This window comes from Triturus cristatus, chromosome 4_2 (genome assembly GCF_964204655.1).
Source record: "Triturus cristatus chromosome 4_2, aTriCri1.1, whole genome shotgun sequence".
NCBI lineage: Eukaryota > Metazoa > Chordata > Amphibia > Caudata > Salamandridae > Triturus > Triturus cristatus.
The window spans coordinates 797418398-797430937 of NC_140586.1; the positions used below are offsets into that span (position 1 = coordinate 797418398).

At 41.3% G+C, this 12540-nt stretch overlaps 1 protein-coding gene across 3 annotated transcripts in view; it reads right to left on the bottom strand.

Annotated features, from left to right (window-relative positions):
- The window catches only part of LOC146835070 (vitamin D3 hydroxylase-associated protein-like), a 562514-nt gene that overhangs the window by 147054 nt on the left and 402920 nt on the right, over positions 1–12540 (bottom strand). For 2 of the 3 annotated variants that reach the window (XM_085602733.1, XM_085602732.1), the window contains one exon: positions 4421–4520. The exons of the other annotated variant lie outside the window; for it this stretch is intronic. In XM_085602733.1, the coding sequence (XP_085458859.1) occupies positions 4421–4520 (100 nt within the window). The remainder of the gene's footprint in view (positions 1–4420; positions 4521–12540) is intronic. 3 annotated transcript variants of the gene reach the window in all.

A 12540-nucleotide genomic window follows, 5' to 3' on the forward strand; every position in this document is an offset into this window, starting at 1 on the left:
CCCACGCAACACCCATGTCCACCTGATGCATTTCCAGACTTACGAGCAATCGTAAATCTAGAAATGGGTCAGAATACTAAGCCATAGCGAGGCGTAACTAGGAGAAATGTTTTCATTCCTCTTCGGTTTTTTTCCTCTTTCAATGCGTGCTGCATTTTACAGCACCCCTTGGAGAAGGAAATCACCTCAATTGATTGTTTTTGTGTAGGAAGGTGCACCTTCCTGCACAAAAACAATTTCCCCACGACGCAGACATCCTTGCACCTTGGTGCAAGGGTGACTGCGGCGGCGCACGGCAGCAGTTTGTGCGCCAGCGCAGGGAAAAGCACAGAGATGCGCCATATTGTTGTAAATATGTCGAACGCCTGTGCTTCAAAACTAACGCAGTGCATCACCGCACTGCGTTACCGCACTGCATTAGTTTCTCGTAAATAGGGCCCTAAATATTTTGTGTGCTAAAACCTGGACATAGGTCAGCAGCGCACCGTGAGCAAAGTGCAAACTGATGCCTTAACTAGATCTTGCCTGTCTGAAATAATCTTACATTTACCCCCTGAAGTTGACCAAAAGAAGTAACTTACTTTTATTGACAGAGGCAGATGAGGGCAGTTCAAACAGGAGCGCTCTTTTCATGGACAACGAAGTTCAAGGCAAGGAAGAAACATGTCACACTTTTCAGGTATATTATTCTGTGAAGCACTGTGGTTACCTGAATGAGTCACCCTTTTACAAGCAATCAAGGTGGAACTAAAGAGACCTTCGCTGCTTTCAGTTGTTGCAAATCGGTCATTGGGAAGCATCAACGCCATTTCACGAAAAAAGCAGCACTTTCTAAAAGCACGCGTTCTATTTCAAATAAGTGCAATTGGAAAATATCACACTTTAACTTTGAACAACAAATATTCTGCATGTTCACAATGCTCTGCAAACGTCATAGGAAGCCACCTTAACCATGGTTCCTGTGATCCTGCTTTAGGTGTTTTTGGGCCTCTTCAGTCCACAAGATTAGCTCCTAAAACGATTAAAGGGTATAAGAGAAGCTATCCCAGCTCTACCGCAACCTACCAACAAGAAGACATTTGATTTTGTAATTGATTATAGGTGCCTCAAGTATGCGTTTCATCTCATGAAAGAGACACGTCTCCTGAAAAAGCATTGACTAATGCCATTCTCTGGACTTTTCATGATCTTCAACCATCTCTAACCACTGATCAGGCCTTCAACGTCTTAACTTGAGTTCATTCCTCTCTCTCAGTATCTGTAGCAGACATAGGTCTGATTGCCTTCTCACCCAGGACCAATACAGCTTTGTGAATATGGTCCTGCTTCTTACCTGAAACCTGCTTCGCTGGGAGACAAATTACTTCTCAGTTGTAAAGGAATAGCTCACCAACAAACCTGTGTATTACCTTTGTTATTATATGGGCCGTCATTTTACCTCTCCTACTGTGAACGCCTTTTCAACTTCATTGCCACACTATGAGGACACTACCTCCTATGGATCCATTGGTGCTTAGTTGTTTTTACAAACCTGTATTACCTGAAAATGTAAAGGCTCCCTCAATGCATGTCATACTGTCGTTCCTCGCAGCAGCAAGCAGCCCTACACAGTGGCAGTTTCTGTGGGATCCATGATAGGCTGGGTCTGCACAGCTGCTCAAATGACACCAGCAACACCACCCAGCAAACACCATCTTTCTCTGGCTATTTTCTGCAGAAGCAGGGAATACTGCCCAGAATTGGCAACCTAGCGGCTATTTGTCTCTTTGTCGTATTGTTCTGTAATAGAAGAAGTTTGCAGACAACTAAATTGACGCCATCATAAGCTAGGCCTCTACAGGGCTCTCCAAGTAGCTGGTACCCATTGTTGCCAGCAACGCTCAAAGATTGGCACACAGGGGGCAGTTTGACCTTGGGCTACCTCTTTGAGGATGGCACACTCATATTGTATGCGGTGCTAGTTGGCAACTGTGATGCCCTGCAAGGACACTTCCTCAGACCTCCTGCTGTGCTGTGGGCACGTAACTCCCACTGAACCCTCGACTCATTCGCTCCTCTAATATCTTCACACACTGGGAACCAGCAACTGCCTTATTACCTGGCTATCTGGGCACTACAATACCCCACACAGGTCCCCCTCTTGGGCCTGCGTGACAAACAGATCCCTCCCTGATAAGGAATGGAATGGATCCTGGATTACTCGGCGACAGAATAGTGAAATGCCCGGTTAAAGCTCCTGCAATTCTTTGTGCTTCACACAGCATATCTAACCCTAGAAAGAATGAAAAGATACGTTCCTGGTGCTTACGCGGCATCCTGGTGTGATGCCGACTTTTGCCACATGTTTTGGGCGTGCCCATCAGTTGCGCACTACTGGCCTATGGACTACTCGCCCCTCTCACAACTAACCAATTGAATCCCTCTATCCGTGGGAGGTCTGTGCCTGTGCTGTTTTCTACAACGCTTTCTAAATCTTGCCATACTCCAAGCATGACACCATAGCGCTTTGCTGAAAAGCGGCTTGACCTCCGAGCCCAGCGGTACTGAGACATTCGACCTTGGCTTGGGATGAGGCAGAAAGCACTGCGCATCGGGCAACTACAGGCCCTCATCTGTCTCGTTTCGCACACTTTATGTCACATTCTTTCTGACTGAGCATTGCATTGTCACATTATTGCACTCTGCACAGGGAAACCTCCCATCTTCACTCCGACACAGCCACTATATATTGCCTTCCCCCGCCTCATTCATTTCTCTCCCCTTCATAATTAAATTAGGCCTTTAGTGAATTGACCTGCTAACATTTGTCATGCCTTCCCACTCCAATTGCACCTGCTTATTCATCCTTCTTGGCTGACCTATGATCCTGCTTTCCCTATAATTGCTATCACCTCCCAGAATGGCATATGCTTGTTTTGGATTTTTGCTACTGTCAATATTGCATTCTGTAAAAATAGTAAAGAGCATTAAAAAGCAAGAGTCGCCTTGGAAAACTCAAATGTGCAGAACTGCTGACATTGCAATTTTTTTTCTTATAACAGTCTTCCTAACATGTGTGCCTGATTCGGTGGTCACTGCTGTATTGCTAGTGGAACGGATGTGGTTACTATGGCACTGTGGCAAAATTTGCTTTTAGCTCACAAAACATTCCTTGAGCAGAAGTAGCTCTAAGTAGAAGTTTGGAGGTCCCCTGTCTTATAAATTACCTTCTCCAATCTTGGTTGATCACAGAATTTGAATTACAGGAATGCTGTGCCTCATTTTCTTTTAAGAAAACTGCAATTTCTGAAAGGGCACTCGCTCAGTGAACATTCTTGGGAAGAGGTGTCATTGGTCCATGCTCCAGCAATTTCCAGATGCATCTGATTGTTCGCAGGACAGGAATATTATTAAGCTGACACAGTTCCTTCTGCCTCGCTCTGACCAGATGCCTCCTGTTTTTTGTCCCACGTTTTTTCCAGGAATTGGTTACCTCTGCTCTTTTATCAAGTTCTATAAATCTTTCTCCTTTCATCTCCAGCTACCTTGCAAATCTCCAGTATTACTCTTCACCATCTTCTAAGGTGTTTTTTTGCCAGCTGCTTTTTCTCTTCTTGGGGCTCATTCTTGATGGATCTTGCTGATAGGTGCTACCTAGTCGGCAGCACTGTAGCTACTGGAAGGGGCCTGCCTTACCTCTAACAGCCAAGAACATAGAAGACAGAACCTAAAAGGTGCCATCGACTAGACCGATCTCACAAGAAATGAAAGCACTTTTTTGCAGGCACTTAAAACAGCAATAAGGAATGTGCCATTCAAACCGGATACCCAAAAAAGTGGGTGATTGCATATAAAGTGCCTTATAGATAACCATAAGAGCTTCAATTGGAATTACTTGTTGACGAATGTGGGAGAGATGTGAGCCTATATTTTTGGTCTGTTACTACTTGTGATACAACATTTTGGATCCGTTGTAATTTATGTGATTAATGTCAATTTGATGAGTGGCCCTGTTTATCCCAACCTCTTTGCAAACCCATGTTTGAGCACAAGTTGGAATTATTAGTGTACATGTATGTTATTGCACCCAGTAATTATTGAGTGCAACAAAGTGTGCACGTCCTGGTTAAATTCAACAAGTCAAACCTATCAGAATTTAACAAGGTAGAAATGCCTGCTAAATACTAGATTTTGGTTCTGTTATTTCACATTATTGGTGGATACACGTATAATATGTACTATTTATTCATTGGCATATACTGATATCTCAGATTTTATCAGGTGTGACAAATATCACAACCTTCTCGAGGCCACTCATTACAAGAGCCCATAAGCATTCGTTACTGACCCAAGTAAAGTGCTACTCCCATGGTTTATTAATTCTAGATTGAACCAAAGAAATTACCACATGAATGTGAGCATGCAGAGAAGCACAACTTACCCAAGGTTTCATAAAGAAGGCCAGTATTTTCTTCATGAAAACTGGACTCCTCAATGTAGATACTAAGCCTCTCTGGTGCGGGTCCAGAATATTTCCTTTGCTGGAAAGATGCAAAATGTATATTGGAAAAGCAGTTGGGTAAAATACATATTATGGGAATAAAACTGTAAGTGCATATTAGGTTTGCCCATAGTGGTCACAAGTAGTATTTATGATTTGAAGTGGGCCTGGGTAAAGCCTAGTTTTCATGATGTGAGATGTCCAGCAACAGTCCTCCTAACCCACTTGATTCATGCAGCATCCCAGGAGCATCCAGGTCAAAGGCAAAGAGCCAGCATCTCACCCTGTCTCCTAAGGACCCGATTTGAGTGGGGAGGTAATCCTCATTAGTATGCAAATGGAAGTCATCAGCTAAACCAGGATTACAAACGCAGTGGGAAAGCCGCTCTTCTAGGGTTTCCCCTCATGGGCATTTCACCACCTGCAAGCTGGTGAAACCTCTGGGTGGGAAACTGGAGAATTACTGCCACAATCAGGTGCATGAGTGCAGCTTCTCACAGTAATTCTCTACTGCTCAAGAAGCAGGTAGGAGCACACTCTGAAATGGACTCAAATGTTCTATCACAAAATTACTGATATTTCCAGTATCGGTAATTCTGGGTGGAAAATTACTGATATTTCCAGTATCGGTAATTCTGGGTGCAAACTTGCCGATGCAGGATTACAGCATCGCTTATACTGGAAACCGAAGTATTTGCTGCCAATTTCAGTGAAGAATGACATAACTGTACTGAAAGTCAACAAAAATCCCTTACTAATCAGGCTGGCCATCTGCCCTGCTATTAAAATAAACGACATGTCGAATGACACATAGTCCCTTAGACCGACTGCTCTAAGTGCTGCGAACAGCAGCCACCACAAAAGCGAAATATAACCAAATGCACTGGGTTCATTCAAAACTAATCTTGTCCTTTTCTTGATAATCTGTTGTGTTGGTTTTCACATGACTTTATTTCTCACATTCTCATATTTTATTGGTATCATGCATAGTCAATGCCTATATCGATTAACACATCTCCTGCTCATCCCTGGTGCATTTCAGAAGGATATCAAACAAAAATGAACAAAATGACTTGATGAAGATTAGATAGGCATTATTAAGTTCCAAAACAAGTTATTTTTGCATTATTTGCAATATCGTGTAAGTAACAATCCATGCATAAGATGTACCCTATTATGAGGGAAAACACATCAATCATCCATGCCCTACAAAAAACAACGCGATAACAAATGCACAGATGTGCCTAATTCACTGCAACTACCTTCTGCAGCAAACTGCTTGTTCATTTTTTGCATAACATCCACAGTTTCATTGTTACCTTTTACTGTATGGATGCAACCTCTACCTAGCTCATCTTGAGGCATCTTAAGTAGTGACTCGATGGAAATCCTGCACCTTACTTGCTGAAAACAACAGGAAGATGGCAGATGAAGCTAGAAATAGCTCAATTGTATGCTGCCAAAACCTCAGTGGTTTCAGTGTACTAATTGTCTGTTTGTCAATCAAATAAAAAGCATTAATGCTTCAAGTCTCTATATACGCATAATCAATGGTGCAAAATAAATTCTGGACGACCACATAGGCAGCCCTGAGGTCTCCACTAAGAGCTGGCAATGATTTGACCTTAACAGATGTGAACAGACTATTTTAAGGTTGACCAATGAGGTACTGACAAGTGAATTCCTGTGAGGCTGTGGTGTGTGTCATTAGGTCTATGTTTGAAAGAGTGTGAGTATTCTAATCATGTGTTAGAAACCGCTTTTGGCCATGGCCTGGGGTTCAACTGAGGTGGCATGGTGGGCAAAATAACGATGGATTATTTGAACATTCCATCCATCACCTTGTTTTTTTGCATTTGCCACCCTAAGTGCTCCGGGAATGCCCAGACGTCGGTCCCAGGCTCACTATGCCACTGGAACCAAGCTATACCTGGCTGAAGAGCCCTAACTAGGGTGAAACAGATCTTGAGTTGCTTGTGTTCCGGTTCAGAGAAGAAATGGGCTGGTAGTTCTGTCTGGACTGTTCCCATGAGGAGCAGTGTCAAGACTGATTTGCATATGGCTGGGTCTAAACTGAGGTGGCATCATGGCTAAAATACTATGGAATGGAATGCGGTCTACAGTGACTGCCTGGGTCTGAGGTTAATTAGAGCATTCCGTCCATCACCTTCTTGTTTTTACTTTCTCAAAAAATGGCATGAAAATATTTGCGTTGTTGGTGGCCGCAGAAAAGTCCATTGGCGTGCCATTCTTCTGTAGATGGAGCTCATCTTTCCAAGTGGAAAAGATGTGAAATGAGGCAAAATGCAATACATCTAATAGAAATCTTTTGTTTACTTCCAAATTCTCTTCCTACAACAATGCCCATTCCATTGCATCCAAACCTTGAGGTGGGGGATGGAGGTATATAAGGCAGCAATACCAATAGCACAAAGCCAGATGTTTGATCTCAGTGAGTGTGACTGTCTGTAAATTGTTGAGAGAGTTAGTGTTTTTACCAAATGTTTCATGGGTAGAACTGTGATGATGGGACAAAAAAGGAGGGTCTGTCAAGTTGTTAGGGATCTTTGGGAGCATGTACAATCTAGAGTTTTTAGGATAGATTGTTGTAAGAAAACGTTTGGTGTCGAGCATGATTACAAGAATATTTGGAATTCCTTTGTGGGATCTCTTTGTAACTTAAAGTTCACATTGGTGTAATTGACATGCTCATTTACTTTGCATGTGTAATGCCCTGTATACATTATGACTAAGCTCCTCCCTTTTCTGCCATCTGTAGCATGATATTTTGTTTTCCGCAAGGGATCAGACAGTTAGTCTGTCCTTTTGAGGGGAATTGGTTTGGGAAATTTTCTTATTAAACCATTTATTTTTTTCTTTAAATCATTGTTGACAAGTGTAATAAAATTGTCCAATGTTTTATGTGAAGAGGGGACATTAAGGTACTTTTAGGTTTAGAATCTTTGTAGTTGTGGTCACCTGGATTGATTGATACTGTTGAGAGGTTTTCAAAGGAGAATTTTAACCACAGATTCCTCATCAACGTAAAAAAAAATACAACTTCAATATACAGTTTATTGGTTTTGGATGTGAGTATCAAATAAGTTCTCCTAGGTAATACTTTTGTTTCGTTGTGCAGTTATAGAGTATGAGAAAATATTAATCACTGGGGGCCACATGTACAAAGCCTTTTCGAGGTCGCAAACAGACCGATTTACAGAATTGGACCGTTTCCGAATGTAAAAGGCATTTTAACATGCACCAAACCCTGTTTTGCGATTCTGTAGCCTATTATTGAATTGTAAAATAGGTTAGCGATTCAGTATTCAGAAGGGGCATGTTAAGGGTGTCCCTTCCTCATAGTGACTCCGAGTGGTATGCATGAATGTTTTTCGACTAAAACACAGTCACAAAACATTCCCTTTTTACCACAAAATACAAAATATGGTGATAACCCATTCGCAAACGGGATGGTGTCCCCTAGAGACCTCTTCCCATTAGTGAACGTAGGCTAAAACCTTTTTCAAGAGCAGGCTGTGGTACAAATGAAACCCTTAAAAGAAATGTAACTGAAACCTTTAGTTTAATTTTTTAAACACATCTTGCTTTCCTTTAAGGCTGCATTAAAAAAAACCATTGCTTTACGTAAGCAAACACAGACATGGTGGTCTGCTGGCCCCAGCAGTCCACCATCCCTGTATTTTTACTGATTCCCAATGGGTGGCAAGTTGCAACTTACCTCAAGAATACTAATGAGGTAGGCCAATTGAGACCCACTGGGAATTGCTAACAGTGTGACACACTCTGTTGTTCATAGCTGTTTGCGATTTCCTAATAGTGAATCGCTAAAATTCGCTCTTTGGAACTCGCAAACGGAATTCTATGTACATGTGGCACTAGATCTTTGACTTCTCAGATTCTCACGTTCTGTTTCTTTTGTTTTTTTCTTTTTCCTCTCCTGGTTTCTCAATTACATTTGTAATTATAGGTCTCTTGTTGGAGACTGGACTCTCGTCTAAAAAAGCAGTATCACTTGATGTTGTGTCATGATCTCAATTCATCTTTTCTCTGTTAATCTTTTTTTCTCTAATGACTGTTGTTTTGTTTCTCCCTATTGGTTCATCTTCAGACACACTAATCTCTTCTGATGTGGTAGAAGTAGTCATTTTTGAGTGCGTCCTTTTGAGTACTCTCCAGCCCACGTCCATGTCTTGTTGATTTCCTAATCAATGGTATCCCTTTTAATTACGTTAACCAACTTGGTGTGTTCTAATTGCTGCGTACAGCTGGCACCTCAAAAGCAAGAAATCACCAAATATATTCCATTTAATTCCTTCAAAAGTTATATTGTCCTTTTTTTGATTATCCATTGTTTTTAGTTTTCACACAATCCCTTCCTCGCCACACTCACCGCGGTTTTGAGTAGTCTTGTTTAATATATATGTGCGCACTACAGCAGTTTGTTTCGATTTAGCTCAATATTATTTATTTTTAAAAAATGTGGTACAGCATCCTTTTTGACATGGCGACCCCATGAACTTTAACAAGATAAGGAGAATCCCTGATAGGAGTTGGATAGCATTTGGGCTCGATCATACTCAGTGACATATCACATTCCTGCCATAAATGTTTCCATTTTATAAGGGTGACTTGCACCAGGTCCAGCTCTTCAGTTAGCCGAATTCTGGGACTTGTACTCCCACACCGATAATGTGGCACTGTAGCATGAAGGGTTTAGTCTGCACAAACATCTCGATGCCACGTGAGGGATAACTTAGCTTAGTTGTTGTGTGCAAAAGTGAAGACAGGCTGCATTGGTTTACAATATCCTAAACGTGTACCTTGTGCTACCTCAAAAGCTGCCAAGAATTTGCAAAGCAAGAGAGGTATACTGCCGGAGTTTCCTTCATCCCTAGTTAGCAAACTAAGCAATGAAACATTACCCTGAGGAACAGGGCACCCTAATATAAAAGAGTATACACACACCATTGCCAAGGATGGAAGATTCTGTTAGGGAGTTTGGAAATAGTCAGATGTACATCTTAAAATGGCTCCTTGAGTTATAGTGTTTTTCATTGATCTTGGTAACCTACAATTCGCAATTTATAATTCTAGTAATTGATCAGCGAGTAATGCCCCTGCTGCAAAAAGCTGAATGGTCCAACACCGCTCGACCTTCAAACACCACATGTTATCACTTTGTTTAAGTGAACTGAAATGTCAAAAAAATAATTTTGGGAGACTACACGTTGACTGGAATTTGAAAGCTGGCCTCTGATACGTGGCACTCTGTCAAAGACAGGAGTTCAAATCTCATGCAGTCATTCTCTAATTTAGTGGTAAAGTAACTGTGTACCATTATTTACTCCTGGGCAACATATTAACTGACAAGCTGGGATTCCTTGAAACCCGAATTGAGAGCTAATTTGTTAGAAAATATCGTCTATGCAGGGACCTCACATCCACCATAAAATCACATGCCGGGGAAAACATGCAGAGATCTACAAATGAGGAAAACACAAAAGTGGTGATTGCATTGCACGAATTAATCTCATCCACTGGTAATTACCCTACTAACAAGACCCAATTAGACTGAAACAGATCTGAGGTTGTTTAGGTTCCATTTGGAGGGGGCTTCGCCAAAAGTACAGCTTGTGCTGTACTTTTCCTACTGAAGCAGGACAAAGCCTGATTTTTAATATGTTTTTCTCCTTTCTGTAATGGCCTAGCGGGCAAAAAAACATGAACTCAATTGCGGCACAGAGTACTAATTACCAGTAGCTAAGATGAATTCAAGCAATACACCCATCTCGTTTTGTTTTCCTCTGTGCAATGCCTGGAGCATGAGAAATGTACTCAGACATAGGTGCCATGCTCACAGTACCATAAAACTCAAGCTGCAACCTGCTGTTGCAGTCCAAATGGCCAAAACTGATCTGGGGTTGCTTGTGTTCCCGGATGAAGGCTGGGCTGGACTGAGAACAAAACCAGCCTTGGCAAAAAAAACAGCCTCCAACCGGGGGAGCACAGCCTGAGAGTCGAATCTCCTCAACTGGGTTTAAAGTACTCCTTCAGAAAGCTAATTTTGGTAATTTATAGCACAAAGTGGTGCATTTTACATATATATATATATACACACACACACACACATATATATATATATATATATTTGTATATATATATATATATATTCACTGAAAAAACCATAGGTTTCAGGGGCGTTATAGTTAGCTGGACTTTTCACTCGTACAAAACCATTGAAATACCCCTGTTATAGTTAGTTCAGCTAATTATAACTCGCGCGCCCACAATGCACTGCTGATGACGTTACATATTACATCACTCATGACATGGTCAGTGACATCACTCATGACATCACTGATGACATCATCCTTGTGATAGAGTGGCAGACCTCCTCTCCCCCTAATATAACCTTTGATACACACATTCAAAAATAGAAACTAAAATTTTCAAAAACATGGACATACCAATATCAGTTACAACAACCTATTCAGTAATTCTAAGATCCACATACACATCCACTCATTCACCAACAGTCCTATACAGTCACTCATACATGTACTCACTCATCATATGTACTCATACACCTATACATCCTGTTACACAAAGCCACTCGTCCACAGAGTTACTCACACACATAGGGCCATATGTAGGTAAATTACATTTACCTATTCTTAAATACCGAACTTTACCGATTCGGTATTTATGAATCGGTAAATGTAATGTAGGTAAATAATTACCGATTTGGTAAATATTGGTATTTAAGAATCGGTATTTACCGAATCGGTAATGGCAACTGGCTTCCCATTCATTCCTATGGGCCTGGAGGCCCATAGGAATGAATGGGAAGCCAGTTACCATTACCGATTCGGTAAATACCGAATCGGTAATGGGGGAGGCAGTATCATGGGTGGCAGGGTGTCACATTGACACCCTGTTGCACCCCTGATTCGTCCATGTGTGCACATGTGGCGCACATACATGCCCTAAGGGCATGTATGTCTGCCACATTGCACACTTCAAATTGCACAAAAATGCATTTTTTACAGGTATTCGTCATTTACCATCAACTTTTAGTTGGTGGTAAATAACGAATCCCCACACCAACGAGACACTCCCCCTACATCTCATTTCAGGATTCGGTATTTACCGAATCGGTAATTTTACCGATTCGGTAATTTACCGAATCCTGAAATTTGCCCCCTACATAGCAAAAGCCTAAATACCGGTCGGTAACGGGATATTTACCGAAAATCGGCCGTTACCGACCGGTATTTGGCTTCCTACATATGGCCCTTAGTCACTCATGCTAATAAAGAATCAAACACCCATTTACTTGCATACACAGTTATACACACACCACCACACTTACTTCTACAGAAACTTACACATACTGAGCCTTTAAAACAATCACTTATAGAAACACATACTTATTCATACAGGAACTTTTTCAATCTCTCACTCTCACATATACTCACTTATATACACCAATAGTCACATATACTAGTTTAAAACATATGTAGTTACTCATAAAGACACTATTGAGACAGTCATTCACTCACTAACACACCCATGCACACACTCATCCACCCATACAGTCCTGCACACATGCTGTCTTCAACACATACAAACAGTGAGTCACTCATTCATGCACCTATGCACTACGTAATACCCCCCACCGAACCATACAGACACTCAGACACTCATACTGATACTCAAAAAACCAACTAATAACCTATATAGACACTCATGTAGCTACTCACCAACCCATGCAGCCACTTATACACAAAGTGAGAGACTGATACAGATATTTACATATTTAAACATTACTCACTAAGCCATGTATTCACTAAGATACACTTAATCAGTCAGTTATACAATCAATTTTTCAAAAACAAATCATCCATTTAGACACTTATATACCCATTTATTCTTCCATCGACCTTGAGATATACATATATAAAACATATGTAATTTTCAGAAAAACACACATTCACTGGATGATGTCATCAGTGATGTCATTTGAGATGTCATCAGTG